Source organism: Crinia signifera, chromosome 4, assembly GCF_055691185.1.
Source record: "Crinia signifera chromosome 4, ASM5569118v1, whole genome shotgun sequence".
Taxonomy (NCBI): Eukaryota; Metazoa; Chordata; class Amphibia; order Anura; family Myobatrachidae; genus Crinia; species Crinia signifera.
The window spans coordinates 81,196,511-81,217,283 of NC_139220.1; the positions used below are offsets into that span (position 1 = coordinate 81,196,511).

Genomic DNA, 20,773 nt, shown 5'->3' on the forward strand with positions numbered 1-20,773 from the left:
TACCAGATTCTGAGTGTCTCTTCCACCCCAGCTCTGTATCCATTGATATTGTAGGCACCGGAGCATCACTGCACTATATGGTGAGTGCTAATCCCCCCCCCCTCCATATTTTTATACACAGTATGTGTGCACACATACTACAGCGGCTGATAAGCTCATATCATGTAATAAACATACAGTGTTAACATGGCATATTTTTATTTAGTGTTTCCCTTGAAAGAAAGCATATTGTATAATCTTTTCTATTGTTTGACCTTTCCAGCTCTTCATAAGAATGGCTAACATTAAATTGTGACATATTTTTTATATATATATCACAATAAGCTTATTATTTGGCTAGGTTCCTAGAAATAGTTGCCATGGTGATCAATCAGAATTGCCAGAATGCCAATGATCTTCTCTAACAAATATTGAAGAGACTACTGATGTTCTTACCGGGTTAAAGGTTAAAGCATAATTTCATCTTCCTGCATGTGCTGTGTTTTAGACCAGATTCCGCAGTACAAGACATTTCTTTTGTAGCAACTATAGTGTGTACAAGTCACTGCTTTGAACCTGCTTTTTCTAGTGCATTTAAGTCTACTCCTTACATATACTTCCATTATGTTTCATTCTTTTCTTTTCAAGTGGTGCCAGCAAGCGGTGGAAATATTTGACAATTATAAATGGTAATGTTCCTTTGTATATTTCTGCAGTGGTGGCTAGATGTGGTCCTCAGGGACTCCTACAGTAAAGCTTTGCACACACTAGATCAGTGGGTCCCAAACTGTATGCCTAGGCGGCCTGGGGTGCCACAAATCTCTGGTGGACTCAGGTTGGTGATTCAGGACCAAATCAAAGTATTAATCCTCAAAATGAGAGGCAAAACCTGTGCTATTGGATGACGGTCATAAAACATGGACAATCAGAAGCGCAACTTTACACCACCACATAACTGACCCTAAAGGTACCCATACACTTATCATGACATCTGACATTTGACATCCCATCCGACCAGATACGCGGTCCCTGTGTGCATCGGGTTGTACCCTACAGATTGTACATGCTGCAGGTTCAATCTATCAGATCGGACCCATCAGCAGGACATTGCGTGTGCTTTTTTTTGCAGGTGAAGCACTGCTGGCACAAACCTATGTGCAGAGGTGGGCTGCGGCGGGTCCAGGCTGCACTGAGGCCACCAATTGGCTGAGAGAGAGAGTACTCTCTGCCAATCAATGGCCAGCCTGTCTTTTAAATTATTTTTTTTAATTCTGTCACCGCAGGTCCGCTCAGCACTTCCCGGACACTGCCCATCCTGCCACTACGCTCGGTCACCCACATCCCCAGGCGCTCAGCACAGCCCAGAACCGCCGCTGCCCAGGTTTTTTTTTTTTTATAACTTTCCTGCCCCCGCAGCTCCCCGGGAGTTTACATGATATATACTGTATCACATGCCATTTATCCAATGTAAAAAATGGCACATCAAGTGCCAAATCACTAGTGAGCTCTCCCAGGGAACTCAGTAAAAATTGGGTCCGACTTGTCCTCTGGACAAGTTGGACTAGTGTATGGGGGCCTTAAGGTATATAAGCTCTATTTACTTAAATTCATTATTATTTTTCCAAATATGGCATATTTGGCACATTGTCTATCGCTACAGTATAGGCCTTATTCTAGTTCACTCTTTCTGACAAAATCCTTCTTAGATGGACAAAACCATGTACACTGTAGGGGGGCAGATGTAACATGTGCAGAGAGCGTTACATTTGGGTGAGTTATTTTGTTTCAGTGCAGGGTAAATACTGACTGCTTTATTTTTACACTGCAATATAGATCACCGTTTGAAGTAAAACCCCACCCAAATCTAATTATCTCTGCACAAGTTACATCTGCCCCACCTGCAGTGCACATGGTTTTGTCCATCTAAGAAGGAATTTGTCAGAAAGAGTGAACAAAAATAACCCCCTATGTCACTGACTTTTCCTGCTCCCACTAGAAAGAGACATAATGCTGAATGCGGTATGGCCACCAATGACACTCCACCACTGCCGGCTTCACCAAGTGTATACGTATTTTGCCGATGCCAGCCCCTGCTAGGTTCTGTTGCTGGGTAAGCTACACTGTACGTACGTCATCTAGTGTGCATACAGCTTAACCATGCTTTCCAGAACTTTTAGCTGGTGCACAAGTGAGTGTAATTGTTAGTTATTAGTTGAAACATTTTAAAGTGAAGCCTAGTTGACTTGGAATACCTGCCTGCTTTTTCCAAGTTGTGTTTAGGATTATTACCCTCTTCCGCTTTGCAGTGCTGCAACTCACAGCATCACACAGTGGGGAGTGAAGCTTAATGACACAACTTAGTACGAATAATTAAGCTCTTGGGTCTATGAGGTAGGTTTAAACTTCTTGTAGATCAGGACAATTCCCTGAAATTTATTCTGGACAGTTTGTGAAAGCGTAGGCAAGCTGGCTCATAAGCCAAGTGCCACAGGGATAACAAATGCATCATAGCTGCGTTGTCTGTTTAGAAAAGCTAATGAAATTATTTATATAACGAATTTGTTGTATATGACATATTAATGATGATAATAGACCCCATTAATTGATTAGCTAGTTTTCCCTTTCCAATTGCAACATTTTGTACTGATTGGATTGAATGTGAATACATACACTTCATTAATAAATCCATCAGATTAATATAAATAGCATTCTTTACATATAGTGTAGCATTTCACTCAATATCTTAACCATTGTATTAACTTCCACAGTGCTAAAATATCTCAACTATGCTCTATGCAGGGCCGGCACTAGGTACCCACCGTCGCGCTGTTACGGGGGGGGGGGGGGGGGATGATGTGGCCATTGCGGGAGGGGGGATGGAGGAAGCAGTTGCTCTGGGGGGCAGAGCGGGAGCTGTGCGGCGGTAGCCGCCGAGTTTACTGGGGGTAGGGGGGAACCCGCTCACCTGCCGGGTGCCTGCCACATCGATCCACAGCGGCATCTGGCAGGGGTTGGGTAGTGATGCGGCAGCCACTGAGTTTGCTGGGGGTGGGGGGGAAAGCTGCTCACCTGCCGGGTGCCGCGTCTCTCCACAGCGGGGTTGGGCGGGTGGGTTGCTGGAAGTGAATTGACAGGGGGAGATGCATCGGCTGCCGAGGAGGTTGCTGGGGGTGGGGGGGGAGACGCTTAGCCGCTCACCTACATCCCAGCTCTGGACTACCGCACTCCAGTGGCCGGCGCCCTAGGCAAATGCCTAGAGCTGCCTAGTGGTGGCGCCTGGCTCTATGCACAAATTAAAAGATAAAAGACAAATGAGGCCGCACTCCTCACAATTTTCTTTTATAGCAAATTGTATTAAAACGTGCATCATAAATTTATTGCGCCATAGGGATTTGTCGACGTTTTAAGGCCTGTCGGCCTTTTTTTCAGGATGCATGGCTAATATGAAAACGTGCAGAGTAACATACAATGTCCGTGCATATTGTTTCTTAATATACACTGGAAAATTTACTAAAGGTGAATCTTGATCATTTAGGAGCTGAAACACATGTTTGCGAGGGTATTTTTTTAATTGTAAATAAATGTGTTTTTGGCCCCAGAACTGGACTATGTGCTTGTTGAACATCTCATTCTGTGACTTTGGACATTCATATAGTGTTGAATCTTTTTTTCTGCTAGAACAACCTCCATCTTTCACTGAAGGCTTAACACAAAATTTTGGAATATGTCTGTAGAAATTATCATCCATTCAGCCACACGAGCTTCAGCTGGGTTAAGGACTGGGGATAAGACCATACTCAGTCTGCATTGCACTCCATCCTAAACATGTTCAATGGGTTTGAGGTCAGGACCTTTTTTTTCAAATTCTTTATATTAAGCACTTATCGGAACATGACTAAAGAAAGAAGAGAGTTACACTGCGCTAAACACTAAACAGATAGTGGGAATTTAGATAGAATTAGTGTCAAATTGTTAAAACTAAACTAGCAGTTTGAAAAATTAATAATCCAATACCATGGTGCCAGATAAGATTTTAAAAAGCAACAACATTTAATAAAAACGCCTATAGACAATGTGACATATTGTAACACAGATAAAAGACAAATAAAAATTGCAATGGACAGGGAATGTCTGTACTGAAACAGAGGGAACCGAAAAATAGAAAAATAGAAAAAAAGAATCAGTCCATACGGTACCGTATTTTGCACGTTCCTGTGTTGGGGAGGTCCGTTCTTGTAATGCCTCTTTCGAATGGTATTGAGACCAACTATGAGCCCACTTCAGATGTTCCAAATATTACTGGGGGGGGGGGGGGGGGATATTGTTGAAATTATATTGTAATCAACTGGTCCGTGGAAGGTTCTTTGGGGGGTAGTGGCCCCTTTGCTTGTTCTAGACCTTCATTCTGATCAGGATTTAGTGATCCAGATTGTCCTCTTGGATTAGATGTGAAGATTTATACCCCTTTTCCATCTGAAACCCGTGTTAAACACGGGTTTTTGAACACGGATCATACCCGTGTAAGACACGGGTAAAAACACTGTTCACACTGCACATAGACCCGTGTTATACCCGTGTCGGAGCCTTTTACACTAAACCCGGGTAAACTTTGAAAAATCCCAAGAATGCCCACAAGACATAGCTTTTTTCCAGTCCAAACCAGTTTGAAGTCACAAAGGGGACAAAGGGGACTTCTTACAGCATTGCAGCAATGGAGTCTGAGAGAGTAGCTGTGTCTATGCTGGGCTTGTAGACATTTGTGATGGCTGCTTGTGCCCAGCGTAGGTAGGAGGCAATGTGCTGCAATGGCTACTTGTGCCCAGCGTGGGCAATGTGCTGCGATGGCTGCTTGTGCCCAGCGTGGGCAATGTGCTGCGATGGCTGCTTGTGGCCAGCGCCAGAGGAGCTGCTGCTGGGAAGCCTCCTCGTGGTCAGCGTCTCCCAGCGTCTTCCAGCGCATCTCCAGCAGATGACATCATCTTCTGGTGCCCCTGAAGAACCAATTACCGGCCTCAGAGCATTACCCGGATCTAAAACACGGGTAATGTGCGTTTACACTGCGCACAGACCCGTGTCATTGCAGTGTTTTACCCTGGTAGATACCAGGGTAGAATTCCCTGGTCTCTCTACCCGTGTTTTGTGAAAAGGACACGTTCACACTGACAAAAAACCCTTGTCGGTGCGCGTCCATGAGCAAAAACCCGGGTAGAATTTGCTAGTGGAAAAGGGGTATTAGATGTGGATTGCTCAGCAGAAAACGTTCAGAGGCTAGCATCAGTATTGGCAGTGTTGCAGAGTAGTACTGGATTTATTTGGTTCCCTCAGATCCACCATCGTGTTTTGCCGATATCACAGCTTTATCAAAGGAGGTATACTCACAATTATCACGCAAATGTATTATGATTGGACTACAGCAGAGGCCCCTCCATTTATGAAAGTAGCAGCAGACTCCCTATGTTTTTATGAGGTATGTGATGCGGTCAGATTTAAAAAGCCCCTCGCAGCTAGTGCCATCTGAATGTGTTGTGTGTAACTTACTTGCTAGTGAGTTCCTCCAGATTCCTCACAGGCAATCGTTCTCTGAACACATCACAAGGACCACAGGCTCCCTGCATGTCTTATTTGTTGCATCCAGATGTAAAAATCACATACCACAATGCCATTTTGGGTGCTAATTTCCAGATTACTATGCAAATGCCATCCAGATCTCTAAAAATGACGTTGTATGCTGTAGCCTAAAGATATGCCATGATAAACAGTGTCAGGCCATTATTCAGATTTACTTTGGACAAGTTAGTAATTATTTTGTGAATGGAGACATGAGTGCAAGATACACCTTATTCTTATGTTGTTGTGTTTTTTTATTTTTAGTATTTTAACATTTCTTCTTAAACTGTTATGACTTTTTCGGTGCTTCTGTTTTTTTTTATTTACAGACCTTTAACAAATAACAGATTTCCATTGTCTGATTCTCTAGCTAATCATGGTACACTTGGCATTTGGTTTGCATTGCATTCTTTACTATTGAATGAATTCCTGGCTAGCAGCAGTCATAAGACTGATATTGGGCCCACATACAATAACAAGCGTTTTATGCTGTCAAATGAGATTAAATCTGCTTCAAGTAGTGGAGATTGTGTGCCTTGTATTTAAGTTCATTTTTACTATCTAAAAATGTGGCTTGTGTAAAATCTGTTTCACCATACATGCCTATTGTTTACATTTAAAAAAATGTGTGAGTAGGGAAGCCTGGCATGCACACCTACAGAAAATGTTTTGATTTATGAGTAAGTTTTAAGCAGCACTGGATGTAACGAAGAACTTCAACATCTGTAAAGATAGAATTGGTACTTTAATATAAAAATTGCTATACACTTAGAATTCTGTACAAAGCAAATATTTTATTATATTTTCCATACCCTAATTATGGTTTGTTTTGCCTTCTCTGTGTGGCATCTGGGAATGATCCTCCACCTGAGTTCGTTTTATGTCGAGTTTATTAGTTACTAGGCCCAGGAGAGTGAATAAACACACAAACACAGTATGGCTCAGAGACTGGTTCCTCATTTTATAACACTTCCGGTTATACAGACATAAGTTAAAATTTAGCCACACCCTCATTTGTTACAGTGTCTTGTAAGAGTCTACTGAACCAATTGCAGAACTGTTTTATATATAATTATTTTTTGAACACAGACAAAATGGAGTTCTAGGGCAAGATTGCTGCTTGGTAAATATCATATTTCTCACTCTCTCACTCTGCTAATCAGTGAGCAGAGAGGATATATATTCTGAGGGGCTGATACACCAGTTTGCTCTGCACCTCATACATTCAGGGCCAGTGTTAGGCTTCTCGTCACCCTAGGCAGCACTTCTACTGCCTCCCAACCCCATACGTTCACCAGTGCTCACTTTCCAGCCCCTCAAGTGAAAGTGCAGAGGAGGCATCTTAGAAGTTCTGAACTTCTTCGCAGGCATCCTTCATTTTGTGATAGGCAGACCCGGTAGAGCTCCCCAGATACCCGTGCCTTTGGTATCTGCCTAGAGGTAGAGCCATACCTGTATATGTTCAACATTCATACTGTAAATAGAGTCGGATACTTTTTTTTTCAAGTTTGTTTCAAATAATGTATATATTCTGTGTAGCTCATCATATATAGTATATATGAGGTGTAGCCCATCCTATATAGGGTGAAATGTAATAGGATGAGAGATTCAGAAAGTGAGAGATATGGTAAGAAATCTCCAAAAACATTTTTAATGTATTTTATTAGTATATAAAGTAAAACATACATATTACATATGTGTTTACATTTTACATGTTTTACAAACATACATATCATTCTTATGTTATATTCAATTTCATATATTCAAATATTTAAGTACAATATGCAAAATTTGAAGTGTATATCACATATCTGCATTGTGTCTGTTTTACATATTGCAAATAAACCCAGCCATAATAATAATAATAATCAGTGATGTCTTGGTTTATACGCTCAGATGGCAATCATTCAGCTAAGGATACGATATGTACATTATAAAATGGTGTAGTTCCTGTAGCATGTTGTTCTTTGTTATACCATGTGTTGTTGTTTTTTTTTACAATTTTACGTATTTGATCATTTGTAGTGTATTTATATAAGGTAGCCATATAGCGAAGAATTTACTAGATCTAGTTTCCACCTCTAAAATACATTCTGCCCAGTCCATCTGATAAAGGAACTGGAGTCTAGATGTCATCAAGGTTAGAGATATTAGGTCGCCATATATCCATTGGGATAAAATCGCCTTCTTGGCTGCTGCTGCTATGTGAGCTAATAATTGCTTTGCATCCTGTGTTACATTTTTATTCTGGGGTGTGTAGTGGTTCCAGAATGTCCAAGATTTTGATACAGTAAATGGGATCCCCATCTCAGCATTGATATATATCTGGACCTCCCCCCAAAATGCTTGTATTACCGAGCATTCCCACATGCAGTGTATGATATCTGCATCTTCAGTATCGCATTTAAAACATTTTGAATTATCTGATGCCCCAGTTAGGTATCTCAGTTTAGGGGTATAGTATGCTCGGTCAGTTTTTTTTAAAGCGGCAATCATTTACACTGCAAAATCAAACTGGTTTTGCGGTGTAAATGATTGCCGCTTTAAAAAAAACAAACTGGAGATTTATTTCCAAATCTCTCACTTTCTGAATCTCTAATCCTATAACATTTCACCCAAAGTGTTTGTGTGTATGTATATATATTTTGAATATATATGTATTGAAACACTTTTCTTATGAATGGTGAATGCAATCATAAATTCAGAGGGAAGTCCATGAACAGAGCATTTTGTCCCTCCTGGAATGGGTCATGTTGGGAGGTCAGTGGGTCATGTTTGGAGCGTATTGTCCAATCTTTTCTATTGTTTGACCTTTCCAGCTCTACATAAGAATGGCTAACATTAAATGTGGAGTACATTATATATGGTGTACAATAGTGGGTTGGCGCCCTTGACGTTCACTACAATTAGATCAATTTAGCCTTAGTATACTTCACTCTAGCACATAGAAAAAGTCCATAATCTCAATAATCGGATTATTTGGCTAGGTTCCTAGGTTTGCCAGGGACGTTCAGTGCCAAGTGAATTTGTCAAAATAGGTGTGAAAATTGTGAAGCAAACATTTTTATTCATCATAATGACCTGTTATGTTTACCTTGTGTATGAAATATAATCTTACATTTTTTTTACACAACATTTTTTATTTGAATTTATATAACAAATATTAGCAACGCTGGTTTATGCCGTGAATATTTCACACATCTCTCACAGATGTTAGCACTCAAAGGGTTAAACTGGCTCAGCCGGTTTCATTGTCAAAATAATGAAAATACATTTTTATATATAATAAATAATCTGTCCAATCTGTATGGTGGGACTGGGAATAAAAATCTGGTAATGTATGGGTACATATGGGAATCGAAAATTTACTTCCAAACACTGAAAAGTGAAAATGAGATACGTCCATTTGATTTAAAAGAAAACAATCTGAATAATGTTTTTTGTGCGTTTTCCAGCATTTGGGAGCAAATACATTACTAGATGATTTTTGATCCCACCTGACAGGTTGGACACATAAATCTTTAGGTGTGTATGTCAGCCTGCTGTGAAAAGGGACAAGACACTGTGCTCCTGACGGTGAACTAGTAAACTGCTGACTTTCTGCTAAGAACTACCTGTCTGTCTGTGGTAAAATAAACCTGCACTCTGGAACTTTTACCTTTTGTATGTGATCCTTGTCTTCACATAACATATAAAGCTGAGTTTGGAGTAATAGATTAACGGATAGACAATAAATAGGTTGACAGTCCATATATTAACACCATATGATCGACAAAGGTCATTGTGGAAATGGTTGTTACTATTTTTGGGGGGCTGGTGTCATTTTGTATGTTTAACCACAATTAAGACAAATTGGTGGAAACTTGTTCCCTGTATGGCTCAATTGGCTTGCTCCGCAACCACTGATGTAAGCACAGGCTACTATTTCCAGTCACGTAGATGGTAAATGAGGATAACATTGGGGGAAAAAAAATCTTGTTGACCATATGTGTCAACCACTTTCATGTCAATCATAACGTCAACATTTAATCTTTTGACCTTGTGTAGTTCTATCGGCCGTATGGTGTAGCTATCATCTGGAGCCATGAAAGCCTTATTGAGCATCTACAGTGATTAGCATAATGAAAGGTTCAGGAAGCAGTTCACAATGGTTTATTCTCCCCAGAGGCCTGACATACTTAGGAGCATGGAAGTGTGGCAGGTGTGCCAAGGATCTCAATGCGTTATCGGAAGACACTGCTTAATTGTCTTCTGCTCAGTTCATATTAACAAAACATAGAAACTTTGTAATTAAATGATCTTTTTTTTTTTCTTACATATGTACCAATAATTTTATTTTCATATTATTTTTTAATCTATCCTTTTAGGCTGGCATGATTCGTACAGACAAGGATGAATTTTTCATAGAACCACTGGAAAAAAAGGAGCAGGAGGAGGATAAAGGTAGAACACATATTGTGTATCGCAGATCGGCTATCATAAAACCTTCTCCGAGTAAGAACATGGAGACACTGCATAATGTGCATAATGGTAAGTCAGTGATGGTGATCATTAAGGACGTTCATTCATAATTAAACTCATCCTGTCTTTTTGTAGGGAATGGAAATCTTCAGCTACTTGCTGCACTGCCCCTTTCCTATCCTACTTATTGAGCCTCATTTGGCAGGAGAGACGATGTTCTCTGCAGAAATGCAGACACCTGTCACAAAAGCTTCCAAAAATGAAAAGAGGTGATGCTGCTCATAGCACGCAATCATATTCTGTCTGTTAGGTTTAGTTAGTAGTTGCTAAAGAAATATCCAAGTGCAAGGTATGTTGATTTAGAAGCAATAAAGGGTTACTCCCAGCAGACCCAGTGGGGAGGAGTAGGGGCCCCCCTGCTCTGTTACTGCAGCGGTGCCAGAGATTACCTGAATGATGCCTGGGAAGAGGGGGGGCACACACCGCCGGCTGCATGGAGTCTTATGCTTTCGCACCCCCATCTGTAAACCAGTGCCACATTGTGGCACTTTTTGCCAACTGTGACCCTTTCGCCAGAGCCCTGAAGTATTTTGTCAAACACTGAATGACTGCGGGCTACATGCAATGCGCGGCCAAATTGCAGTCCTTGTTAAAAAGGCATAGGTCATTGCCAACAAGTATTCCTGCAGGAATACAGACCAACAGCCTCTTGGTAAGTGCAGCCAGCACCAGACCTCTGAGTCCATAAACAAAAGGTGATGATGTCACTTCTCAGGTGTCTTCTAATGGTCACTCCCTCATGTCAATTGAGGTAGCGCCAAGCTGGTTGGAAGGTAGCTGGTCCTTTGTTCACATTCATGAGGTTGAATCAGCATGATCCACAGGTTTTTCCAGTTGTCATGCAGGGGTCTCCCACCATTCATTCTTATTACATTTATCTATCAGTATCTATGCCTATAACTGTGAAACTAAACAAGCTGTCATAATATAAAGAACAACTTCATTTATACAATATAATAAGAACTACAGCAATACCAAACATGACTATACAGTTGGAGCCACACTCATCCATTGTGCCAGCGTACCTAGGCAAGTATTTTGTCGCGCCACTTGTATCATGCTCAGATGCACTGAAGAGTGTTTAGGTACATCACACAATATGCATGCAATACAAATAGCTACCACTTGGTGGATAATGCTCAACTAATCCAGCAGCGGATTGATATAAAGTACAGATCAAGCTGCACCATTCACACAGAGTGGGATGCGGTTCCATCTGAGACGCTTGTGCAACTCATTCTAAGCGAATGGCACTGCGGCTCCATCTGTACAGTACAACAGAGGTGTAAATAGCAATCTGTAGGCCTAGGTGCAAAAATATGCTTCGGGTTCCCCCATACTCAAAATAGGTGCACCGAAAATGTAGAGCATAGCTTTGTGGAAAATTGGCATGGCCATTTAACAGTGTCACAGTAGTGTCCGTTATTCACATAGTGCCACTTGTACACATTATGCCAGGTAGAGCCTCTCATACCTATTTCATTACCCGGGTTATTGCCAGGTTAATGGGCAATGTGAAACGATTCAACTGAATAACCAGGGTCGACCAACCCAGCATTTCAACTCCAGTTATTAGAGGGGTTAAACCTGTGTCGTCCTGGATGACAAAGTATAATGTATATGTGTATAATGGGCGACACGGGTTTAGTTGTAAAAGGGTCGGACCTGGGACTAAAATATTGGGTCTGTCTGTGTCGGACCTGGGACTAAAATATTGGGTCTGTCTGTGGAAAACAATCTGAAAGACACACTGTGCCAGGATTACGCACACCCTAATTCCCATTACACATTATGCCGCACACCATAACGCCCATTACACATTATGACACACACATACTGTAATGCTCATTAAACATTATGCCGCACACATAAATCCATTACATATTATGCCCCCAGTATTGTCCCTTACATATAATTCCCCCCAGTATTGCCCCTTAAACCATGTCCAAATTAGTGCCCCTTAAAGACTTCCAATATTAGTGCCATATAAGAGGGGAGGAGAGAGATTGCCACGGCCATGTGTGGTGTGCCCTCAGCTCCTATGCTGCCTCATACCATCGCTGACAGACATTTTAAATATGGTGCAGTCTAGAGAGCCAATTGGAGCTTGCGGTTTGGCAGCCAATCGCTTACTGCAGCTGCCGGTCTGTGACCTGTGATAGGCTGGTGGGCAGGAACCATATTTCAAATGTCCGTCAGAGCTGGTGTAAGCCCCTCAACAGCCAAAGAGCTGAGCACACACCACACCAAGGTGGTGGGTGGTGAGTGGGCATCTCTCTATCCCCGTCAGCCCTGTATCTCTCACTCCCTCCACCTCTACATCCCTGCCCTCTTGCATCTCTCACTCCATCCACCTCTTTGTCACTATTCAACCTCTCCTTGCCACTGCACCTCTATGCCCGTTACCCTTGCACTTCTCCACCCCCTTTGTACAACTGCACAGCCCACATACACCCCCTAACAGCTATCTCCATATCCCTATACCCACACACACAACTCCCCCTGTCCTCCCACACACTACTACCACTACTACTACTACTGCCCATGTCTTCCCACATGCACTCCATACCCCTCTACCCCCAACATACCCTACTCCCCCTTATATCTCCGACAAACACCCTATATACCGCTACCCTCAACACATTCTGCACTGGTTCCCCAACATACACCCCATAACCCTCTATCCCAGCCACAGACACCCTACTCCACCCTATATTCCTATACTCCAATATACACCCTTGTCCCCCTGTTCATCCCACAAATGCTCCACAATCCTCTACTCCCATTACACACACTACTTCCACTGACTGTCCCCAACATACATATGCCACATGGTCTGGTGTATGGCCAGCTTTAGATATGAGCTGACATTAAGTCTCCGCTCCTGAATTTATTTTAATTTCTATGCAGTAAGTTAAAACGGGTACAGATTTCTGTATCTGGTGGAGGGGTGGGGGTCATGTTGAAAAATGATATGATACTAGGAGGGCTACAATTTTTACAACCTAGTATATGCTGTTGTAATGTACAGAAAAGTGAGTGAGCACCCAAGTCCCATGCAGCTCTGCTAGCATTGGGCTTTTATTTATTTTTGTAGAAAATGCATCTTAGTCACAATTCAGTGCAACTGGGATGCAAGGGGAGACTGTTACTTTGATATGGCACCTGTATACTGAGCAGAAAATAACTTGTATTGGAAATAAACTGATGCAGCTATATTGTAGTACTTTGTGTACAGATTCAGATAGCAATGTAGCTAATAATCCCTCTCCCTGAAAGTGCCACAGATGGTAACCTATAGCCTAGGATACTTAATGCTTTCTCAAAATGATGTCAGTAATTAAGGCCAAGTCCCAGAATGCAAAGCTTGGTAAATTCATCAATACAACAGCTTCTATAAAAACATAGCTGCATTTGTAATCGAAAACGCGGGTTGCATTCTCAGCACCCATACTTTCAGGGTATAGAATTTGTAAGTACCCCCTTAAAAAGGTTGTTTTAGGGAATTTCATGCAAATATTAATGGCTAAAGTTAATATATAATGTATATGTGGAGTGGCCAATAAATAAAGACAGTACAGGTTGAGTATCCCTTATCCAGATATATTTTATCAAAACTATTCTGAAAGCCATAGTTTCCAAAACGTTCTTTTCTTGTTTTATTTTGCTAAAGGCACTACTGGGGAAATATGTAACGCGCACTACTGGGCACACGGTATGTAACTGGCACTACTGGGACATATGTAACGCGCACTACTGGGCACATGGTATGTAACTGGCCCTACTGGGTACATATGTAACGCGCACTACTGGGCACATGGTATGTAACTGGCACTACTGGGGACATATGTAACGCGCACTACTGGTGACATGGTATGTAACTGGCACTACTAGGGACATACTGTATGTAACTGGCACTCAATATATGCAAGAAAATGATTTCTTAGCATTCCATTTCAGTGCCTGAAATATTACACAAACTTTGTTTCATGTTTTGAACCCTTGTTTAATGAACAAATAAAATATATTAGTATGTATTTCATGTTTATGATGCGTTTGAACAACATGAATGCATTTTGTGTTCACACATGGGTCCCGTCCTCAAGATATCGCATTGAAATATAAAAATGATGCTCAACCTGTACATGTAAAAAATAAAATGTTTTAGCTCAAAATTAGAGTAACATGTTTACTTAAAATTTTTACCTTAAATTCAACAAAATACCCTCTAAATACCCTCTAAATCTTAACAGAGACAAAAAAATAGTGAAGGTTGTGAGACTGTCTAAGATGATGAACGTTTGCGTATCAAAAATAAATGAAAATGTGGAAACAATTTATAAAATTGCCCAAACTGACCATTGGCTCTACATTGGCATTATAGCAAAGATGGAAAACATTGACAAACTGTTAGGCATCAAGATCTTAACATGTCAAAATCTGTGCTAAGATGGTTTGAAGGCTTCTTACTGCCGAACAGTAAGAGAAACAAAAGTGAAATTGCACAGACATGCATGTGCTGTACGGATGTGTCCTGTGTGTTTGCTCCATTTAATTAAAGGAGTTCCACCTGTGTGCTGTAGGGGTTCTCTGCCCTGTGTGTTCACTATGGAGGACAACAATTCGGCTGATACAATAGGGAAAGATTAAGAACCACTTCATAGTGTGAAGCTTCTGCTACTAGTCATGAGCATGACATAGACCAGTGTTTTTCAACCACTGTGCCGTGGCACACTAGTGTGCATTGAGCTGTTCTCAAGTGTGCCCCCAGATCTGGAAATGCCCAAACTAGTTTATAGCCACCACCAGTTCAACTGTTATTTGCTGGTCTCTTTATTCATGTAAAGGGCCAATATATTTTATTTTTGTTACCTGTGGGGACCAGTGTGATTGTTTTTTATATGGGGGCCAATAGGTTTGCTTTTTTTCCTTTAAGGGGGAATGTGTTTTGCCCTGTGGGGATCTCATGGTGTGCCTTGGCAATTTTAAAATCTTATTTTGTGTGCCGCAAGGTAAAAAGGTTGAAAATCACTGACATAGACGATGAAATGCCATCAATGTCATCTGCCAAGGCTGATGACCAATGTCATAGTAGAGGGCATGTAAGATCCAAAAAGCCAAGTTCCTGTAAAGTACTCAAAAAAAAAAAAAAAAAATTGTCAGGGGGAGAAATGTAAATTTGGCAATATGCCATTTATGACACGAAGTGGCAAGAAATGGGTTAGGCCCTGGCCTATGTTCCTGACTAGTGGTTCAGCTTCCCATGACGATGGAAGCCCACATCCCGCTCACAAAATTAAAACAATTAAGCTGGTGAAAGCACAGCAACAAACTGTGTATTCTACTGAGACAGTATCACAAATTACCTAGGAGAGTGTTGTCTAATTTGTTGGATTAAATATAACAGCAGTTGAACATGGATCCAGTCCAGGTTATGTTAGAGCTCAGGAATTAACTGCACGCGTTAGCTGCCTTTATGATACAGTATGTTGGGGTACATTTACTAATGCTTCTAAAACTAGAAAGCTGATGTTTCCTGTAACAACCAATTACATTCTGTTTATCATTTCTCTGTTGCATCCTAGAAAATAATAGACAGAATCCAATTAGTTGCTATGGGCAACATCACTTCTTTTAATTTTAAAATACTTTAGTAAATTAAATTAAACATCACAGAAGGTTGAAGGACGCGTACCGCCGACCCTCGCGGGCTCGCTGCGCTCGCCACGCTTCGGGTTCACGTTCATAGTGGGGGTGGCGTGGGTGTGCATTTAACATTGTAAGCCACCATTAGGGTGCTTATACAATTTAACATCGTATAGGGGGCTTATACAATCTTAAATCGCATTGCATCGGGTGTATGCCATGCGATGCGATGCGATGAAAAGTTGTGCGACCAAATATCGTGGGCGCCGTGCTAGTACACAAGTACCAAAGGTAGACACATGAAAAGGTAGGCAGGAGTTTTTAAAGGTTGTATGGGTACTTACTGTATGTTTTTTCATGGTACCCGATATATCGGATGCGATATCGGTCGATATATCGATGCGATCTGAACCGATTTTTTGACCTGTTCATAACCCCACTATCCACTACACATGGAGTTGATTTTATATAGTGTGGCGAGCGCAGCGAGCCACTCAGCCACCGAGCCCTAATCGTGGCGAGCGGACGCGGATTACTGCGCTCGCCACACTATATAAAATCATTATGAACAGGTCAAAAATCGGTTTGGATCGCAGCCGATATATCGGTTGATATAGTATCTAATATATTGGCCGATATCCCATCCGATATATCGGGCGCCATGAAAATACACAAGTACCGTTGTATGTACCCCCAATTTGTGTAGCACGTATCCTGGCATGTCTCGTTTCGGGCATGGTACTTCACTCGGTACACTTTACTATTCTTAGTTGGAGCCCACTTGGATGTTAAAGTACAGTATGCAAAAAAAAGTGAAAAACGTATGTCGACCTTTTCATGTGTTGATCTTTTTCATGTTGACATTTTTAGTCATGTCAAACTTTTGCATGTTGAGATTTGTAAACGTCGAACTAGACACTGTAGACCTATGATACCTATAAGAGCCATTGGAGTTTATACCATTATTGCCTGTCAGAAGATGGAATATGGTACTGGAACCTGCTGTGAATGGCTGCTATAACCATGTGAGTAATGCTTTTTCTTTTGGTAAAAGAACTACTGGGTACATCTGTAACTGGCACTACTGGGGACATGATAAGTAACTGGCACTAAATATGTGCAAAAAAATTGCTTGGCATTCAAATGCAGCATCTGAGATAGGACACAAACTTTGTTTCATGTTTTGAAACCTTGTTTCATACACAAATAAAATATATTTGTGTGTATTTCATGTGTTTGATGGGTTTGTACAACATAGATGCAATATACCTCAAAATACCTAATTGAAATAAAAATATTCTGAAATACGGAATAAGCATGCGTATCGTCCACAGTGCGCATGTGCACGTTTCATGACCCTTACATAAACGCACCCTTACAAACCGAAATATGCTTGAGAACGAGCACTAACCATTTAGGCGTGATGTGGCGTTTCTGTGGGCGCGGTATGGAAAGTGGTAAAAAATGGCCAAAAACTGGGGCTTACACAAGTGCTGGGTGGTGGCATTGCAGCACTGGGCGAACACTCAAAATCATTTGCAAGAAAAAATAGACTCACAGGCCAGCAGCGTACCGTACAAAGCTCACAAGAGCAATCAGCTTGTACAATTGCTAAAATACATGCACCTGCACACAATACTCACCCATGCACCATAAAAGTTTCTCTCATTAAACAATTAACTAACCACATCTACTCAATGCGGGCCCACAGTAAGCACACTATTGTACTTTAAGCAGTTCTACCTTTCATGTTTCAAAACTAATATACAGTATATGTGTGCGTATATGTAACACCTTCATAATATTCGCTTTACAAACTCTTGCTCTATGCATATGTTAACTTTCATTGAGAAACATGACTACTAAATTACTGTAATGTTTGGAAATCATTCTGACAAATTGCTTAAAAGTGACCACTCTCACAACCCACATTTGTATCATGAAAAGCATCACCTTTCTGTAATTAGACCTTAATATTTAACATTACACATAAGCGAAACCAACTTTCAAAACACTTAATTAGAAAGTGATAATCGATTCTATATAATTTAATTCTTTACAATTTAGACAATGAGGCAAGGCAATAGATGTAATTTAAGTCAATTGATGAGCATGGTAAAATAGATTGCGTGTGTGTATGCGTACAGGTTTTGTGGAACAATGTGTGTATGTGTATGTTCGCACCGTACATGATGATGATGCATTCATGTGACTGTGCCTACAAGCACGCAAGTGTGAGCAGACTTATTAGTCCACTCCCATTTAGGTACGATTGCGAACACTCATGTTCGCATGTGGTATGGGTGTAGCTTTGCATAGTGCATGCGTGCGCTTGACGTGCGCAAGGGTGCGTGCAAACGAATCAATCTGAATAAGGTCTTAAATCTGTCTCTGAATCTGGCCAGTGCATACCCAGCCATCGAGCGATCTACACAAGTGTCATAGCAGCTGAATTGGGTATCTATAACGCTTGGATGCATGGACATCCACCACGTCTGATTACTTTTTATTTGATCTCTCTCCAAGCTTTCAGAAATATCAAAAAGATCTACATAAACAGGCTTCATTTGAAATGGAACCTAATAGGATTTTCAGGTTTGGATAATGTGACATCTTACCTTCCAGATAAATCTGTACTTAATTAACTTTTGAATGCAATGCCAAATAAAACAGATGTTTCTTACACTTTGTCATATAATCACATAAGTGTTGGATCGATGTTGGTAAGAAAATCCTCAGTTGATTAATTTAAGTGTCTAAAATTTATAGTACTTAAACCTCAAAAGTTATTGGTTAAATATAAAAAAAAATTCACACAACATTTTGAAAATGAGTAAATAAAGTGCAAATAACACTCCTAATACTTGCCAGTAGCACAGGCAGGCGCGTTTGAGTACATAGAACCCCCCTGACAGATGAGAGAGACCAGGCAGGTAAATTTGCACACACATTAGCTAGCCAATTCTTCCCTTCTCTCCTACAACTCCCCTTTTTATGCTTGATGCTCATTGCCAGGGGTTACATTCTTGTAGATCCGCAAGCAATCCCAGAATCTGGGATCGCCTCTCTTCCCTAACAGACGTCAGAGGTCCAGTAGGCATCCGTTTTCTCCAAGGCAGAGGCCATTTTTGGAGGGCCATTTTCAGAAGATTTCATGCAGACGGCCAGACCATGCCAAAGATCGGAATGCAGTAACACATTTTTACACCACTGACTCCCAACTGGAGTCCCCATCAATTACCAAACAAAAGTGCTAAAATTCCCTCAGACAAAATATTGCGATAACAGCATTTCAAGGACATATGCTTATAACACTTTAAAGTAGTCTGGATGCTAAGCTTTGTTTGGCTGGTCCTATATCCAGGTGCGTAACTAGGACCCATAGCAAAATCCCTTGAGGAGGGGGGGGGGAGAGAGAGAGTAAGAGTAAAGGGATTTAAGAGACAAAGAGGGTATTCGGGGAGACAGAGTAGAGCGTCAAAAAAAGTGAATGAGAGATGGGTGTTCACAGAGGGGGGGGCACTCAAATCGCGGCACTGCCTGGAACCAGCTGGGGCAAATTTTAACGCAGTAAGAGGGGTCTGCTACATCCTCCCACATTATAGAACAGGAGGATTTAATCCGCACAGTCACGTGTGTTTTTGTCAGTTACCCTATTGATTATATCACCTAAAATCAAGGTATCGATATATAGGGAGGTGCTGCCCAGGAATTAGGGTAGATTTACAAGCAAAAAAAGAAAAATAATTCCTACAAGGGGCACTCTAGGCTGACATGTTCTGGTATAATCAGCTTGTGTTCTATGTATAGTTTCGAAGTGTCCCAAGAAAATTGGATTAAAACTTAACTTTTATTTTTTCTGTTAAGAACTGCGAAATATTAAAATGGTGTGAAAGAAATTGTGCATTAAAGTGATCAAAAATTATTAAAATTATTATTTTCTATTATCTATTTTAATAATTTTTGATCACTTTAATGCACAATTTCTTTCACACCATTTTAATATTTCGCAGTTCTTAACAGAAAAAATAAAAGTTACGTTTTAATCCAATTTTCTTGGGACACTTCGAAACTATACATAGAACACAAGCTGATTATACCAGAACATGTCAGCCTAGAGTGCCCCTTGTAGAAATTAATTTTCTTTTATTCCTCCCACATTATGGCAGACTAACACACACACATACATACATACATACATACATAGCTACACACACACACACACACACGAACGCATGCACTTACACACATATATGTATACCGATGGTGTAATGGTTAGCATTACTGCCTCACAGTGCTAAGGTCATGGGTTTGATTCCCACCATGGCTCTAACTGTGTGGAGTCTGTATATTTTCCCCTTACTTGCGTGTGTTTACTTTGGGTACTCCGGTTTCCTCCCACAATCCAAGAATATAATGGTAGGCTAATTGGCTCCCAACAAAATGAACCCTAGAATGTCTGTGTGCGTGTATATCCGGTAGGGAATATAGATTGTAAGCTCCACTGGGGCAGGGACTGATGTGATTGTTCAACTATACTCTGTAAAGTGCTGCGGAATATGTATGCGCTATATAAGAAACTGTAAATAATAAATTGTACAGAAACAGGTGCCCACTGACACACACATACATTGTGCATGGTCACACACACACTCACACAACAGGGACCAGGTGTACACTGACACACACACACATACAGTACACACATTGTACAAGGAATGGGGTTGGGGTGCACTGACACACACTTTGGCAGGTATTCAATGCTGTGGGCGAGTGGCGACAGCGAGCAGAGCTTCCTGCTCGCTGTCACCACTCACCCATTCAGTATTCAACACAGCCCCCTCATATGCCAATTTCCCCTCGCTCCATTTTTGAGCGAGGGGGAATTGGCGTATGTGGCTAAATACAGCAAGTTTTCTGCATTAGCTGTGGGTCTTGCTGTTCTGGGGAATTCTCGCCGTCCTGTGACGGCGAGGATTTCCCCAGAACATTGAATAGAGCGAGCGGCCGGCGCAGGGGT

The 20,773-nt window shown here is 41.2% G+C and overlaps 1 protein-coding gene across 1 annotated transcript in view; it reads left to right on the top strand.

The window, feature by feature from the left end:
- The window catches only part of LOC146074120 (A disintegrin and metalloproteinase with thrombospondin motifs 2-like), a 301,085-nt gene that overhangs the window by 59,332 nt on the left and 220,980 nt on the right, over nucleotides 1-20,773 (top strand). Inside the window, exon 3 of the mRNA XM_083181900.1 lies at nucleotides 9,954-10,116. Coding sequence (XP_083038026.1) covers nucleotides 9,954-10,116 — 163 coding nt within the window. The remainder of the gene's footprint in view (nucleotides 1-9,953; nucleotides 10,117-20,773) is intronic.